The following is a 16,303-nucleotide window of genomic DNA, read 5'->3' on the forward strand; positions in this document are numbered from 1 at the left end:
TTTATTTTTTTTTTAAAGATTTTATTTATTTATTTGACAGAGAGAGAGAGATCACAAATAGGCAGAGAGACAGACAGAGAGAGAGATGAGGAGAAGCAGGCTCCCTGCTGAGCAGAGAGCCCTATGCAGGACTCGATCCCAGGCCCCTGGGATCATGACCTGAGCCAAAGGTAGAGGCTTAACCCACTGAGCCACCCAGGCGCCCCAGAACTAGAGAGTTTAAACAAAGGAGCAGACAGTCCCCTGGGAGTCTGAGCTGATCAGGCAACATCTGGAGTTTTGCATTCCAGTCTCTGTATCATATTTTGAGAAAGATGTGGACCGGTTAGAGCACTTCTAATCATTCCCACATATATCTGAAGCCTGAAGGTGGATGCTTAGAATACAAAGATGGGAAGGTCATAGTCCCTGCCACCGATGATGAGGGATATGGAAACCAATTTATATGAAGAATGGAGGAACTAGGAATGTTTAATCTGAGGAACAAAAGGCTTGGAGGAAGGAATGAGGGGAAAAGAGAGTGATATAAGAGACTAGACTCTCAATATTTATAGGACTGCCGGAAGGAAGGATAGAACTGACTTTAGATGCTCCAGAGAGTGGAATTCAGACTCTTACAGGAATGAAGACTTAAGCTCTTGAAGGAAGAAATTTCCATAATTAGAGCTGTCCTAAAATGGAATGGTAGTGATGATAGGTACTGAGTTCCCTGTCACTGGAAGCAGTCAAGTCGAGGCTACAAAATCACCCATCAAAGACTGCTGTAGAGGGACGCCTGGGTGGCTTAGTTGGTTGAATGACTGACCCCTGATTTCGGCTCAGGTCATTATTTCAGAGTCCTGGGATAAAGCGCCAGGTCAGGCTCCCATGCTCCTCAGGGAGTCTGCTGGAGATTCCCTCTTCTTCTCCTTCTCTCTCTGTCCCTCCCCCTGATCCTGCACTCTGGCTTGCACTCTTTCAAGCACCCTCTTTCTCAAAATAAATAAATAAATAAAATTTTTTTTAAGAATGCTAGCAAGGGATTGTCACTGAGTAAGAGTTTGAATAGTTGAATCCTAAATTCCCTTAAAACTCTAAAATCCTAAGATGCTTTCTTCAGTGAATGATGTGAGATTTCTCTGTTCTGTGGATGGATGAAGCTAAGGTGTGAAGTGTGGCTGAGGCGTGCAGCTGGTGGAAGGCCATAGAAGGAAAGGAGTAACACTGAGAGAAATTGGCAAAGATGTCGGGCGGTTTATAAAAAGAAGGCTCTGTGCAAACCAGAGATGAAAAGAACTCAGGGGGGCAGTTTCAGATCTGTGTCGATGTGTGTGCTGTGTGTGTTATTATACAGGCTGCAAGTTTTTAAAACCCTGAATATTTCACATATAAATCCAGGTTTCCCATTGTCCTTGAAGAGGACTGGCACAGTCCTTCCCAGGCAGAGGTAATGGAAGGAGCAGAGCACCAGGTCCCCTTGCATGAAGAATGAGAGATGCTGTGGGCTTCAGTCCCTATCTCTCCCTGCTTCCCAGACCCGACCCTCGTCCCTCATCTCTATTCCCCACTTGGCCCCTAAAAGCATTTGGATTTGCAGCCAGTTTTAAAATTGCACATGGGCTCTTTGGAGACAGAAATCATGCTTTCCGTTTGGGGATTGCTAGTGTGTAGTCTGGTGCTTAGCAGATTCTCAGTAATGCAGTAATGTTTGGTAAAGGATCCTCGGGTGGGGGGCAGGGGAAGGATGACAAATCAGAATAATGGTGACGCGCCAGATCCCCCTACCTGGATCTCAGCTCCTGGAGAAGGTTTCCCTGGAGTTCTATGCTTCCAGCGCCCCATTAGCCTGACAGCCTGTAAAGCTAGGTTATCAGAAGTTGGCTGCCTGTCGCTTTCATTTTAATAAATCAACATGTAACACTTGCAGTAACAGTGCCCTCCAAGCCGTTGGAACAGTGACTTCTAACATTCATTTGTCTATCACATAATTGGCTTGTCGTTACCATCTGTAACCTGGCTATTTCCCCTTCTGGGTTGCCCACCTATGCTGATTAAGCTCCTTGATCTGCAGATATGAAAATGAGCAGCCATTTCGAAAGGCAGCGGAAGAGGAAATTAACTCGCTGTATAAAGTCATTGATGAAGCTAATTTGACAAAAATGGATCTGGAGAGTCAAATAGAAAGCCTGAAAGAAGAACTTGGCTTTCTGTCAAGGAGCTACGAAGAGGTAGGTGGGGGCCGGGGCGACACTGGCTTGGCCGCAGCCCAGAGGCACGCAGCTGTCTGGTGAGCTCGCAGTCAGTGACAGTAGCTGCTGTCGGCCTCTCCGCCTCGCTTGCCCAGGGCTGTGGGCAAAACACGAGTAAAATGCATCCAACTCCTTGTAGTGGGTAAGGTAATGCTGGGAGTCTCCAATTCAGATGGCTTCAGGCCCAGGTTGGAACACAAATGAAGGAGAGGCAGGTCCACAGGGGAGAGTGAGGGAGCTGTGTCAAGCCAAAGAAGGCATCCCCTAACTCAAGGCTTCATACTCTGGGGCCTTTTTTGTTGGTTGGTTGGTTGGTTTTAACACTGCATGGAGCAAACAAAATAACTTTGATGGTAGATCCAGGCTGTGGTTTGCACACACTCGTTCATGAAATTAGGTCAGCTCATGGAGTGACAGGACTCAACCGGACAATGCGACCTCCCAATCATGATTCGGTCCAGCTGCCTGCAGAACAGCCCCAACCCTGTTCCACCTCATTCATGTCACTGTCTGAGCAGACATCGAATGTGCTTTCAGCTGAAAAAGTCAAAACCCACTTAACTGTGCTTACCTTGAGAAGATCCTTCCTTTGTCTGACCTTAGGCTCACCAGGAGCCCTAAGTCCATGTCCCCCTGCTCCTAGCTCAGTCGTTTGCCACCCTTTAGTGACCTCTAAATCTCTCCCAGCCTACTCTGACTTAGCAAAATTCAGACATTTCATCTTGCTGTTGTTGCTTCCTCTGAATTATTTTGCTATTTATGCATTTGGTATTTGCTTTAAGTGGGCCCAGGCTTGCAAACACCAGCCTAAGAAATGCCTTCTGCTTGCAAAAGACCATGGCATGCGTGCTGGCAAGAGGGTTGGGGATTTTACCAGGCTCTGGGAAGCCTCATGTTTGGCAGGAGCAGAATGAGAAGCACCAGGAGTGCGCACAGACCTGGGCTTCTGCTGGCAAAAACTCTGTGTGCTCTCCTTGTCCTCTGGAACTCACCTGGAGAGTATATTGTCTTTTGCAGGATGTGAAAGTGCTGTACAAACAGCTGGCAGGGTCTGAGCTGGAACAGATGGGTGTTGCCATCGGCACTGGTCTGGACGACATCCTCGAGACCATCAGGATCCACTGGGAGAAAGATGTCGAAAAGAACCGGGCAGAAGCAGGAGCCTTGCTCCAAGCCAAGGTGAGGCAGGACCTCTTCCCTGTGCAGAAGGAGGCCAAGCAAATGTGAAAGGCAGTCAACATAGGAAAGGAGAAATGCAACAGTTTCAATCTCATTAGACATAAGATAAATACAATTTAAAATAATAACATTTTGTTTCCCTGTCTAAAGGCATAATATGTTTAAAATGGTAATATTTTTTTTTAAGATTTTATTTATTTATTTGACAGACAGATCACCAGTAGGCAGAGAGGCAGGCAGAGAGAGAGGGAGGGAGAAGCAGGCTTCCCACCAAGCAGAGAGCCTGATGCGGGACTCGATCCCAGGACCCTGAGATCATGACCCGAGTGTAAGACAGAGGCTTTAACCCACTGAGCCACCCAGGCGCCCCTAAAATGGTAATATTTGATGTGATGGGGACAAGTGTGTGATGAAGTAGGTTCTTCCCTATATTACTGAGGAGAGTAAACTAGTATGACATGTTTGAGTAAGGAAATTGATGATACGCATTGAGAATCTTGAAATGCCCCTGCCTACCAGTTGAATAATCTAGAGACTGTCCTAAAGAAAGAATTGAAAATACAAAGTTTATATCTAAATGTATTCACTGAAACATTCATTATACGAATGAAAAAAATTGGGAGAAAAGCACATGAATATTTAATAGTAAGAGTAAGGCTAAGCTACCATCTTCCCAGACAATGAAACACCAGGTAATTATTAGAAATATTTATGAAGCATTTATAACAATATGGGAAATGCTCACATAATAAGGTCAAATGGGGGAAAATAAGAGAGTACAGAAAGGTATATACCAGGAACCAATAAACTTTGTCAAGCACCAAAAAATAAATATGCAACTTCCTGGGCGTGACAGTCTACTACAACAATTCAGTCTATTACAACAATTGAAAAGACAAAAGGTAACACATGAGCATGACTGTGTTGCAATAAAACTTTATTTATAGAAACAAGAGGTAGGCTGGATTTGCCTGCAGGCTGCAGTTGGCCAACCCCTGGTAGACACAGTAGAACGCATTCAAACAAAGAAATGAGGCATCAAGCAAAAATGTAAAAGAAAACACTAAAATGAATTGGTGTTAGCAGTGGTTGTCTTTGAGGGAGGGACCTATTTGACATGTCGAGAGGTTTTTTCTTTCTTGCTTTTGAGTATAATATTTTTTCAAGTGTTCTTTAAGCAGTATGAGTTATATTCATGGAGGGAAACATCTTTTTATTAAACCTCATAAATAATGAAGGAATTAACCAGGACACAGAATGCCCAGGGTTTGTTCTTCCCTTCTCCGTCTCCCACCCCTGTGTGACGTGGGGATTCTGAGGCACAGGACCAGAAGAACAGAAGAGGAAGGAAAGTGTAGAGAAAGTATGAAAAATAAAGTAGCTAATTTATTTTTGAGAGAAGGCATGCGGGCAGCTTCTATGCTCTGGGTTACTGTTCAGTGGGTCTCAAGCTCATCTGCACAGCAGAATTATTCCCGAACATTGTCAAGAATGCTCATGCCCAGGCCAAAACTCTCTGGATGATTCTAATATACAGCCAGGTTTGAGAGCCACCAGAGTTTATAAAAGCTACCAGAAAAAACCCCAAGGAAGACCTTTTCTGTTCTTTGTTCTCCCATGTCCCTTCAGCCCCCTGCCCCCGCTCAGTATCAACAGGAACCTTCCCAGCATGGTCTTCACCAATTCTGGATCCCCCAATGTTCTCCAGCCTCAAAAACATCTTTACTCCCCGTTTCTCTACCCAGATCCCTTTTCAACAACCCCTTTTCTTTCTGACCTTAATTCTTTGGGCCAGGTCTCTACAAATTCTTGCTATGGCAAATAGTGCCTACCAACTGCACAACAAGCTGTCTCCCACCCCAACCAGGTGAGAGGGGGAACCACACAAAGGGAAAAATGAAACCAAACCATAGATTTTATATGGGTCCACTGCTTCTTTTTTAGGAGACTCATGAATATTCATAATTCATGACCTGGGACACCACAGCATCCCCTTTCCTCACTTCAGAGGTGAGGATCCAGATCCAGGGAGGGCAGCTGATATCCTGAAGTCACATAGCTGGCTGGCAGCACTGTCGCTCAGCCCTCCTGGCTCTCGGGTCAGGCACCTTTTCCCCACACTGGGTAGTCGTTCCTCCTCCGTTCTGTTTCCAAAGTGGCCCAGCAGTTTGCAGCCTTGCTTTTGTCTCAACACTTCTGGGGCATACCCCACATTGCAGTGATTATTTCTTTGGGGAAGCGGGCGGTGGGGGGACATTATAAATAACAGAAAAAAATCTAAGTAGTGTGAAAAAGAAAAAAATCCTGGCCATTATTACTCACCCTGCACCCTCTTGAGAATCATCACCAGCCCAACAGTAATTCAAATATTAATTCTGAACAGATTCATTAGTGTTTTTTTAATAGAGTAATCTGAAAGCTATATCTCAGAGAAAACAGACAGTACTTGTTTTCATTTGACTAATGCTGCTGGGGCCTCTTACAGAAAGACAGAGCTCAGAAAATATTTGCAGATGAGTGAATTCCTCCCATCATCAACAGAGATCAGAACTGACAGCCAGAAGTCCTCCAATAAATAGTTTTGTCAGTTGCTGTCATGCCCTTAGGGGCTGACATTTGCCCATCCTGAACACCTCTTGTCTGTTTCTTGGCAGCGAAGCATTAATGTAAAATGGTTTAGCACACACTGCTTTCAAACCTTTTGCAGAGAGCATACAGACATGTATTTAATTACCTTTCAGGTTGTGGAGGCTGAAAATTAATTGACATGATTAATTTATGTCTTTGTTTAGGTTTCCCCGGAACTGACCTTGTCTGAGACAAATATTAAAGAGGAAATGGTTTATCTGGAAGCTGGGGGAGGGAGTGAACCAAAATACCAGTAGGGAAGAAGCAGAGAAGGGAACCAACAAAGAACTCATTATCCAACCAGCACCCACTGGGGGAGACCGGACTCTGCACCCACAGGGTTTCTGGATAACAGTACAGAATTGAAGAGGGGAAAGGCGAGGAAGTTGGGGTAGTAATACCATCCCCATCAGACATCTGCGGTCTGCTAGCAGTGTGACCTTTCAAAGACTTCAGAGAAGGTTCTCCCAGCCAAAGAAGGGTAAAATCTGGCAGTGGAAGAGAAGGGTAGGGAGAACCACATGTTCTGGAATAAAGGTTCCTGAGGGATAAAGGTGGATGCCATCAGCATCTGCTCCCAAGTTATCTGCTAACTCTTCTTATTTTTAAGTCATGGAAAGCTTATAAAGAGGTTTGGGCTAGGTTCTCTCCAGCCTCGGTCATGGATGTCAGGAACTTTGGTGGTCCAGCTTTCAGAGCTTCTCAAGTTCTGTAACTCCATGTTTGAAGGAGGGTCAGTTTGGTCCAGAGAATTTCTGGAGGGTCTTCCAAGTCAGCTCTCCCTTGTCTGCTTGTTGTGGTTACCAAGCCCTGGGTATTTGGGGATGCTTGGGGAACCACAGACAACATGCCATCCCACCCTCCAGACCTTCTGGCTACCCATGGAATACATTCTCCACAGACCCTAAACAGGCCGCCTGGGGGAATATGGAAGAACCTCTATCATTCAGCTTTTTCTTAGCATGCCTATGTTAAGATGCTTCCATTCTGTAGCAGGCAACTTGCGTTCTTAATCTCCTCCCTGGGATCTTCCTCCCAGGGAAGGGCTCTACACCGTCACTCCTGGAAGCCTCATCTCTGTCCCTTACTCACTGCAGTGGGAGGGAGTATACAATAACCAAAGGCTTATTCAATTGCCAGCATCAGCTGGTGTGGTGGGGTAGGAAGTGCCAACAAAAGAGAACTCAGCTTCCTTTCAATAGCCCCAGGGGCCAGGAACCTCACAGCAAATGCGCTCATCCTATCTCTTCCGACAGTGGTCTGCACTTGCCTCGGACCTGTTCAAGGCATTTGTGGTCAGGAACTTTATGGTTGCTATAATGACCATATCTTAAACAGCCTCAATGACACATCATGGAGACAGTTAAGAATGAAGAGAGGTGAACAGATGGAGATGAATCGTGAGGTTTCTGGTTATTGATAGTCTTAGAGCTGGATGAGACATTAGCCACTGAATAGAGCAGTGCCCTCTAATAGCAATTTCTGTGAGGATGGGACTGTCATAGGTCTGCGCAGTTACCCAGTATGACAGCCACTGGCCACATGTGCTCTTGAGCACTGGGAAGGTGTCTGATCCAACTGAGAAACGGAGTTCTTAATTTTATTTAATGTTTACTAATCTTTATTTAAATAGCTATGTGTGGCTAGTGGCTACCATATTGGACAACGCAGGTCTAGATCTATCCATGAGCAGACTCCTAACCTTGGATAACATGTCTCCATATCATCCACATTCACAAACAATAATTATATAGGCTGTCATAGCAACACCCACTCTTTGCTTGCTTGTACCAGGAAGTGTGAATAGAATATATGAAATTGTATGGAATGGGTTTCTGCTAGTCAACTGAGGTCAATGGCTCTAGATGACAAGATGGCCTGGTGTGATATCCCCATAAGAGCCAACAGGGAGAGTTCCTTTCAAGGAGAATAGAAAGAGCAGAACCCCTAACAGCATCTATAATCTAGGGGGTCCCTGTGCGTTCATGAGTCAGCGATAATCCCTGATTTCTCTTCAGTGAAATAAGCCATGGTCTATTCTGGCATGCTTACTGCAAGCACCGAAGGGAGTCATCTAGCCTTTCCACACCTCCTACTATGTCACAGAGAGACCTTGGCAAAGGGCCCCAGCCCACTTTCATTTCATTTTTTATTTGCTTGGATTTTATGTAAGCATTATTAATCTGTAATATCCTCACTTGTTTCAAAGGTCAAAATGTACAAAATGACATACAATGAAAAATGACATCCAACCCAGCCACCCTCAGTTCTTTTCTACAGGGTTGATCGAGGTTATCCTTTTACTATGAGTCTTTTCAGAGATACTTTATGCACATGCAAGGAAATAGGTGTAAATTCTCTCTCTCTCTCTCTCATTACACAAATAGTAGTATACAGAACATACTGCTTTTTAGATGCATAATATTAAACCACAGTGGGCAGCAAATTATAGCCCACAAGCAAAATCTTAGCCTCTGCCTGTTTTTTTGCAAGTAAGTTTTATTGGAACGAACACAGCTATGCTCATTCACTTACATATTGTCTATGGCTGCATTTGCATACACCAGCAGAGCAGAATAGTGGCAGTGGAGGCCATATGGTCTGCTAGGCCTAAAATATTCACTATCTGGCCCTCGACAGAAAAAACTGTTCTAGCAATGGGTATTCCAGGACTTATTTAATGCCCTGCTGATCGATATTTAGGGAGCTTCCAATCTTTTGCTATTATACATTAGACTAGTCACTAACTGCATATGTCCCCCACTTCCCAATATAGCAAAATATCTGCTGGATAAATTCCTAAATGTGGAATTTCTGGGTCAAAAATTATGCACACTAGCAATTTTGATAAATATTGTCAAATTACTCTCAATGAAGGTTGTAACAATTTACTTTCCCATCAGAAGTGTTTGACAGTGCCCATTTTCCCATATCCTCACCAATACTGTGAGTTCTCATACCCTGTGATCCTTGTCAATAGTAGAGATAAAACACAGTTTTTCAGTGCAGTTTTATTTTGCATTTCCCATATTATAAGGAAAGTGGAACATCTTTTTTACATGCTGAATTCCGGCCATATTTCTCTTATTTATACTATCGGATCATATCCCTTGCCCATTTTTATTAGGTCTTGGACTTTTTATTACTGGTTTGTAGTGACTCTTTGTACACTAGAGAAATTAGTCCTCTCCCTGCAGTAAGTTGTACGTATGTCCCCAGCTGATCAATTGTCTTTCTATTTAAGTTATGGTAGTTCCAGGTGGCTTTCAAAAGATACTGTTAGCCAGTAGGGCAGGGTTGCTATAGGAGCTAGGAGGCCGGGGTTTGGTTCCCATCACTGTGTGTTACAGGAGCATAGCCAAGCTGGTCAGAGCTGGGGGACAGAATTAGGGGAATCAGTAGTAGTTAAAAGGGAAACTAAAGAGACTGTCTCATTGAGGTAAGCCCTGCCTATCTTTCACCTGTTTTTTACCCAGTACAACATGAGTATAATAGAGGCCACACCCAGACCCTCAGCTTCCATGTTGTTTCTCCAACCCCACAACTGGTCGACAACCAATATTTGAGTGATGGTCTATATTGGGGATCACCCAACACTGTAACCTCCACATGCTACCAAGAAATCTTTACTCACTCACTCATGCAGACTCCATTTGCCAAGCGAATATTTGACAAATGCCAAAAACAAGCAGGCGCCAGGCCCTGTACATGGGGCTGTGGGCACAAAGTCCCTGGCCCGTCCCTGGCCACCCAGTTCTTCAGTCTCAAAGCTATCTTTGGTATTTCTCAATGGTAGCTCTTTCCCATGAAAAGGGTAGGGACCTTACTTCTAAAATAAGAGACTTGCAAATATAAAATAACCCAAATCCCTGATAAATTAAAGTAGTAGTATTTGCATTCAACGCTTACTGGTCTTTGAGAAGAGACAGAGCAGAGGAGACTCTTCTTTGGGATGGAATGACCTCCATGAACCAGAAGAAAAATGCTATCATTAAACTTCTCCAATAATTACTTTAAGAAGAAAAACATATTTTTCTCTTTGGAATTCCACTCACCGCTGAGCCTCTCCTGCTGCCTTCACCGGTGGGGCACCTTTCCTTATGACCGAGGGGCAGCAAGTCTGCAAAGCCGGGTGTCCCTTGCTGTGTCCTTGGGCAGCTTCCCCACTGAGGTTGGGAATCGGTCCCATAGCCTTTCATGAGTAGCTTCAATAGCCAGGCAATTCCTGTGTCAAACAATTCAAGGAGACACTTGGCTTAGCCTAGCCAGGCCAGCCCTCCTGCCAACACCATAGTTCCACTGAGTGAGACACATACTTCTTTTTAGCTCCTGCTAAGGAGAGTTCCTGTCTCAGGTGAAGACTGGATAGCATCTGGCCTTCAGCCTACAACTGGCTGGAGTAGGTCAGGGTTGTGGATGCTGCTTGTCTAAAACTATCCTTAGCTAAGTAACATTTATATAATTCCCATGGTCATTATAATACTGATAAGCTAATCCTCCTAATTAAAAGGAGGTGTGATTTCGTTCCATTGATGGGGGACCCTCCCTTTCTACAGTCCCTCGCATGTGCCTAGGACACACTGTAGACCTTTAGTAAATGTACTGGGAGTGCCCAAGGTGTGAAACACCATGTTAGGTCCCCAGTGCAGACAGAGGCATCAGTAAGAAGTTGTCCTTGCAAACAAGCTTACTACAATCTAGTGCAAGGTTGGCTGAGGGCAGGTGGCAGGCAACAGATAGAAAGACCATTCTACAAGGCGGAATACCACATGCTTGCAAGCAGAGTCAGCAGAGTATTTAGTAAGCCTGTACCAAGTGCCCAGACCAAGCCCTAAGCGCCTGATAGGCCGTCCTCATTTCATCTTCCCACAGACTTAGGTATTGTGATCTTCTCTGTTTCACAGAGGAAGGAACTAAAGCACAGAGAGGTTAGTCACTTCCCCGAGAATACACGGCTCCAGAGTGGTGAAACTGAGATTCAGACCACACGTTCTGCCTCTAGAACCATCACTCTGGACTGCTAGGTTGGCCTGCGCAGATCATATGGAGTGCGGGGGAGTCTTGATGCATTGTCTTGTGGAATGTGAGGTTGAGAGGCCTTTGTCTTGAAGGTCCAGAAGGTTATGCCAGACTTTTGTCATGATCTTCCCAAACCATGATTCTGTGCCCTCCCCATGGGATAAGATTCCTCCTTGATATAAGATGGTGAATGCCTGTCTCTGCGAGGAATTCGTTGCTTTCCCTTTCTCCATGAGAGTGAACATCATAAGGTTAGTGTGATCCCATGAGGTCCAAGAGGCTGCAGAGCAAGGCGGTCAGCTATACTCAGCAGCAGAGCAAGGCTCTTGTAAAGCTCTTGTTCACGGGCTGCAAAAAGAGAGAGCTCAAACCACTGGCTGAAATCCACACAGCAACTGCTGGAGAAAGGCAGAGGACACAGTTCAACCTCTCAGCACCCATCTTGGATACGTGTTCTGCTAGGAACACACCTGCGTAGCAGAGGGGTGGGTTTGGAGATGGCCCTTTTCCCCGCTCCACGTGGAGACTCTCAAATATTTCCTTCTGCCCGACTCCCAAGCATACTGTCCTTCTTCTTCCCCATCCACTTTCACGTGTACTAACGTGTACATTTAATTTAAATTTTTTTAATTTGCAATTTTTTACCATGTTTCCAAGTGTCTATGTGCTCTCCTGTCCCAGAAATATAGATGGAGTGCAAAGGCGCAGGCTGGCCCCCTGCACAACAAAGCCAAGATTTCAAGCAGGTTTGAAAGTCTGGGGACCAGCATATTTTAATCTCATTACACATCTTAGCAACTGCACTCAGCAACAAAATACAGTCCTACCTTCCTAGACTCAGGTCTAGAATGGCATACCTGCTATTTGGTCTGCGAGGAGAAATCTTGAAGGCATTGGGTGGAAGTGGAAACAGAAGTAATGATTAATCAGAAAGCATAACTCTAAAAAGCCATTGGAGAAGGACAAGTAATACTTTTAGGTGAGTTAAAGCAGCAGACTGTCCCCAGATGGAGGGCAAGCACCATTCATAAGCTGATTTGAGAAGGTATTGGGCATGATATAAAATGACACTGAATCCCATAGTGATCAAATTCATTTTTTTCTCTTTCAATCTTAATTAAACTGTATAAGAAAGTTTTCATTGGGTGCTGGTAGGTCATCAACACTACTCTTATACTCATCCATCTCACCTTTCAACAAAGAGAAAGCAGGCTTTGGGACTCAGCTGTGTGGTGGGCAACATTTGCTCAAATAAAATAACATTGGTTTATTTTAAAGTCATTAATTTTTCAGCTATTTTTTGTCTATGACCAACAGTTTTACAGTTTTATCTGTTTCCTTAGCAATCTAGAACTTTGTTCCCATGGACCAGGCATCACATGGGAGTTTTAAATGCAGATTCCTGGGCCCACTCAGCTCTCCCGAATCAGAACTTGCATTTTCTTAAGTTCTCTAGATCATCCTGATGCACATAAAATTTGAGATCTTATCTACAGCTTCCATTTTAAACACATTTATTTACAAATGAAACATGAATCGATTTAAATAAAAATTGAGTCAGTATTCAGATATGTGAAAAACCATGCTACTTGTTGAATGTTTGGGAAACACTCCAACCGAGCAATCCAGCAATCATCCCACTCCCCCCAAGATCAGCACGTACCTCTGAATACAGACCCCTCATTGTCTGGGTTGAGAAGAGGGCAGATCACCTGCAGGACTGTGGTGATGGCCTTGACCAGCAGATTTACCCCGGACCCACCTACCTAAGCTTTGAAATTTGCCTTCAGTGAGACTTGACTTCCACTCATGCCCGCTTCTGACCCAGGGTATGCTGGTAATGTTTCATATCTACTCTCCAAGGACAAATGTAAGCATTTGTGTTTATGTGCCAGTCAGATTCACAATATCATATCAAGGTAAGATAGAAGTTTCTGATGATGTGTTCTTTATATAATTTTAGAGATAACCTACATTTTAGAATAAAACACATACTTTGCTTCTCCATTTGCACCTATACCTTCAGTGTGACTGATTAGCTATCTCTTGCAAAATCTGCCAACGGTTTTTATAATTCTGTCATCGACAATATCCAAAATCAGATTACAAAATATGCTCAATTATTAATATCCGATTAAGCAAAAAGTCACTCACATCAATGATAAATGAGAATAGGTTCAATATGAATTTTGGTTGCTATTTCCATTGACCTTAATGAGTCCTTTCATCAATGACATTAGTTATTTCTTTGCAAATCAGTAATAGTTTATAAATATTGGAAAGCTATTACCTCTAATTTTTTTGCTATTCATAATGTGACAGCTATAGACATTTTAAGTTTAATCTGCATTATTAACATTTTCTGCATCCCTTTCTTAAGTCTAGACAGTCAGCAAAACAATTCAAACCCTGATTTGTAATGTTTGCCAATTTCCATGAGGTAAAAAAAACTCATCACAGCTAATTTCAAACTCCTAACTTGATGTAAATAAGCACAGAGTTTGGAAGAGATGCTCAGAAGCTCACCATTAAATGTTATGCCTACCCCACAGGTACCATCGATATAAATAACTTTGATACAGCACAGATAATGATAAAATGTAAATAAATTAGCAAGTGATGTGTTTGGAGTATTACCATTTAATATATATTAATTGTAAGTGGATATAATTTAATTTTTAATGATGGCAGTATTTACCAAGCAGCTTACAGACTTCCTGAAAATTTAACCCTCGGCTCTCGTGAGCTGTCAGGCATGGGCCCCAGCTGCCGGCTGTCAGCTGCTCCTGGCCGTTCTATCCACCTGCACCTTCCAGCTGCATCTGTCTGCCAGAACCCCGCCCGCCCACCCACACAGCCCACCTGGCCAAGTCCCAACCCCAAAGACAGGGAGAGAAATGGGGTGACCCATCACAGCAGGACTTGACAGCCCACGAGGATGTTTTAGAGGGGTCCACCTTCACTTAGGGGAAGATGGCTCTGCTTTGAGGGCTCTTTTTTTTTCTTTAAGATTTTATTATTTTTTTTATTATTTTTTTAAAGATTTTATTTATTTATTTGATACAGAGAGAGAGATCACAAGTAGGCAGAGAGGCGGGGGGGGGGGGGTGGGAAGCAGGCTCCCCTCTGAGCAGGGAGCCCAATGTGGGGCTCGATCTCAGGACCCTGAGATCATGACCTGAGCCGAAGGCAGAGGCTTAACCCACTGAGCCACCCAGGCGCCCCAAGATTTTATTCATTTATTTGATGAAGAGAGAGACAGCAAGAGAGGGAATGCAAGCAGGGTAAGTGGGAGAAGGAAAAGCAGTTTTCCCACTGAGCAAGAAACCCAATGCGGGCTCAATCCCAGGATGCTGGGATCATGACCTGACCGGGAGGCAGATGCTTAACGCCTGAGCCACCCAGGTGCCCCCACTCTTGGGGCTCTTGATGAATTGGTGGAAATGAATTGGTGGAAGCAGTGGCTTTCAAAATTGGTTGAGAGTACAGCTCTGGCATGGGCCGCAGCATCTCACAGACCATTCAATCTTGAGAAAATAACTCAGTCTCTCTCTGCCTCAGTTTCCTCATGTAAAATAGGAATAACAATGACACTTGCTTCATAGAGTCGTGAAGATCAGCTGAAATAATGGACTTAAGCGGTTAATGGAGTGCTTGGCCCAGAATAAGTGCTTAGTGCCTGTTCGTTATCATTAGCAGTAAGTACCCAACCTAGAGCAGCTACAAACTCATTTTTGGCTGATACTACTTTTTACATCTAGAAAAGTATATGCAGTCACTATTTGCATGCCTTTAAGGTTCTACAAATTTCCATACGTATAACCTGTTGGAAGTGTCATAGTGTCTCCTCTCATTGTCATTTGCATTCTGTAGGGAGGGACTAGGGCTCAGAGAGGCTGAATGGTGGTCCATGGACACACAGCCATGGGCTGACTGGTCCGAGCTGGGCCCACAGCTTCCATTCACCTACCGCTGATCCCAGACCTTTAATGGATGTTTTTGTTAAGCTCTGTCTAGCCCTCACACAGGAAGAACTACACCTGGGATGAGCCCTTTGACCCCAGTTTTCTTAGTCAGTCAGTTTGACTGGACTATTGTTGCATAACCCTGTAAATAAGTATTCATATGTAGTAAAAATGATCAATCCAGAACAGGTTTTTTTCTCCCATATCACTGACTTAGAGACGTGTGTCAGGCTGTACCAAAGATGAACGAAAGCGATCTCTAGTTTTTCCCCTTTCTCCAGCAGAGAGAGAAAGAATGACCTATTCCCCCGAAAGTATGGGAAAGAATCAGACTGTGTCCTTGCTGAGGGAGAAACCGCAAAACACAGACCTTCCTCTTGTGTTCACAACTGTGGCCAGACTGGTTTTTACAAGGAAACAGGGACTATCAGATCAAGTTGGATAGTTCCACATTTGAAGAAGGTGTGAGGCAACTGGCACTGCCTGACAGTATTGGGAGGGGTTGGGAGTTCTCTGAAAGGCAATTTGTCAACATCCATCAAAATGACAGTTGCATACCCTTTGACTCAGCAGTCCCGCTGCAGGGATTTACCCCACAGAGATACTCCCACGTGTGGAAAATGAGGGCTGTAGGTAATTCTTTACACCATTGTAACAGGCAAAGACTGGAAACAATCTAAGTGCTCCTCAGTTCAGGGCTTCTAGATAATTCTGTACTTCCAAACAAGGCAATACTCTGGAGCCATTAAAAAGAATGTAATTAATTGATATACACTGGTAGAGAATATTTTCTAGGATATATGAAGTACCAAAGCAAGTAGAGGATGATTATATATATTTACTTATAAATGTATGAAATATTTGGCGGGTGGGGGGGTGCCTGGGTGGCTCAGTTGGCTAAGCGATTGTCTTCAGCTCAGGTCATGATCCTGGAGTCTCAGGATCGAGTCCTGCATCAGGTTTCCTGCTCATCGGGGGAGTCTGCTTCTCCCTCTGACCACCCCCTTTTGTGCTCTCTCTCTTCATTCGCTCTCTTTAAGAAAGAAAGAATATAACAGATAGATATAGATATCATATATGTGCACGTGCACGTGTGTGTGTGTGTGTGTGTGTGTGATTTCTGGAAAGAGATATAAGAAACTGGAAGGAAGAGAACTAGGTAATTAAGGCACAGGGACAAAAGGAGACTTTCTCCCATAAATCCTCCAGGAAAAGATTTTGAATTTTATTCTACTTGCATGCACTATATGTTCAAATTCAATAAATGCTTGTATGCAAATCAGG

General features: G+C 44.0%; 1 protein-coding gene across 1 annotated transcript in view; it reads left to right on the top strand.

Annotated features, from left to right (window-relative positions):
- The window catches only part of BFSP2 (beaded filament structural protein 2), a 59,071-nt gene that overhangs the window by 35,608 nt on the left and 7,160 nt on the right, over window positions 1-16,303 (top strand). Inside the window, exons 3-4 of the mRNA XM_059165204.1 lie at window positions 2,051-2,207; window positions 3,246-3,407. Of these exons, the coding sequence (XP_059021187.1) occupies window positions 2,051-2,207; window positions 3,246-3,407 (319 nt within the window). The remainder of the gene's footprint in view (window positions 1-2,050; window positions 2,208-3,245; window positions 3,408-16,303) is intronic.

Source organism: Mustela lutreola, chromosome 2, assembly GCF_030435805.1.
Source record: "Mustela lutreola isolate mMusLut2 chromosome 2, mMusLut2.pri, whole genome shotgun sequence".
Taxonomy (NCBI): domain Eukaryota; kingdom Metazoa; phylum Chordata; class Mammalia; order Carnivora; family Mustelidae; genus Mustela; species Mustela lutreola.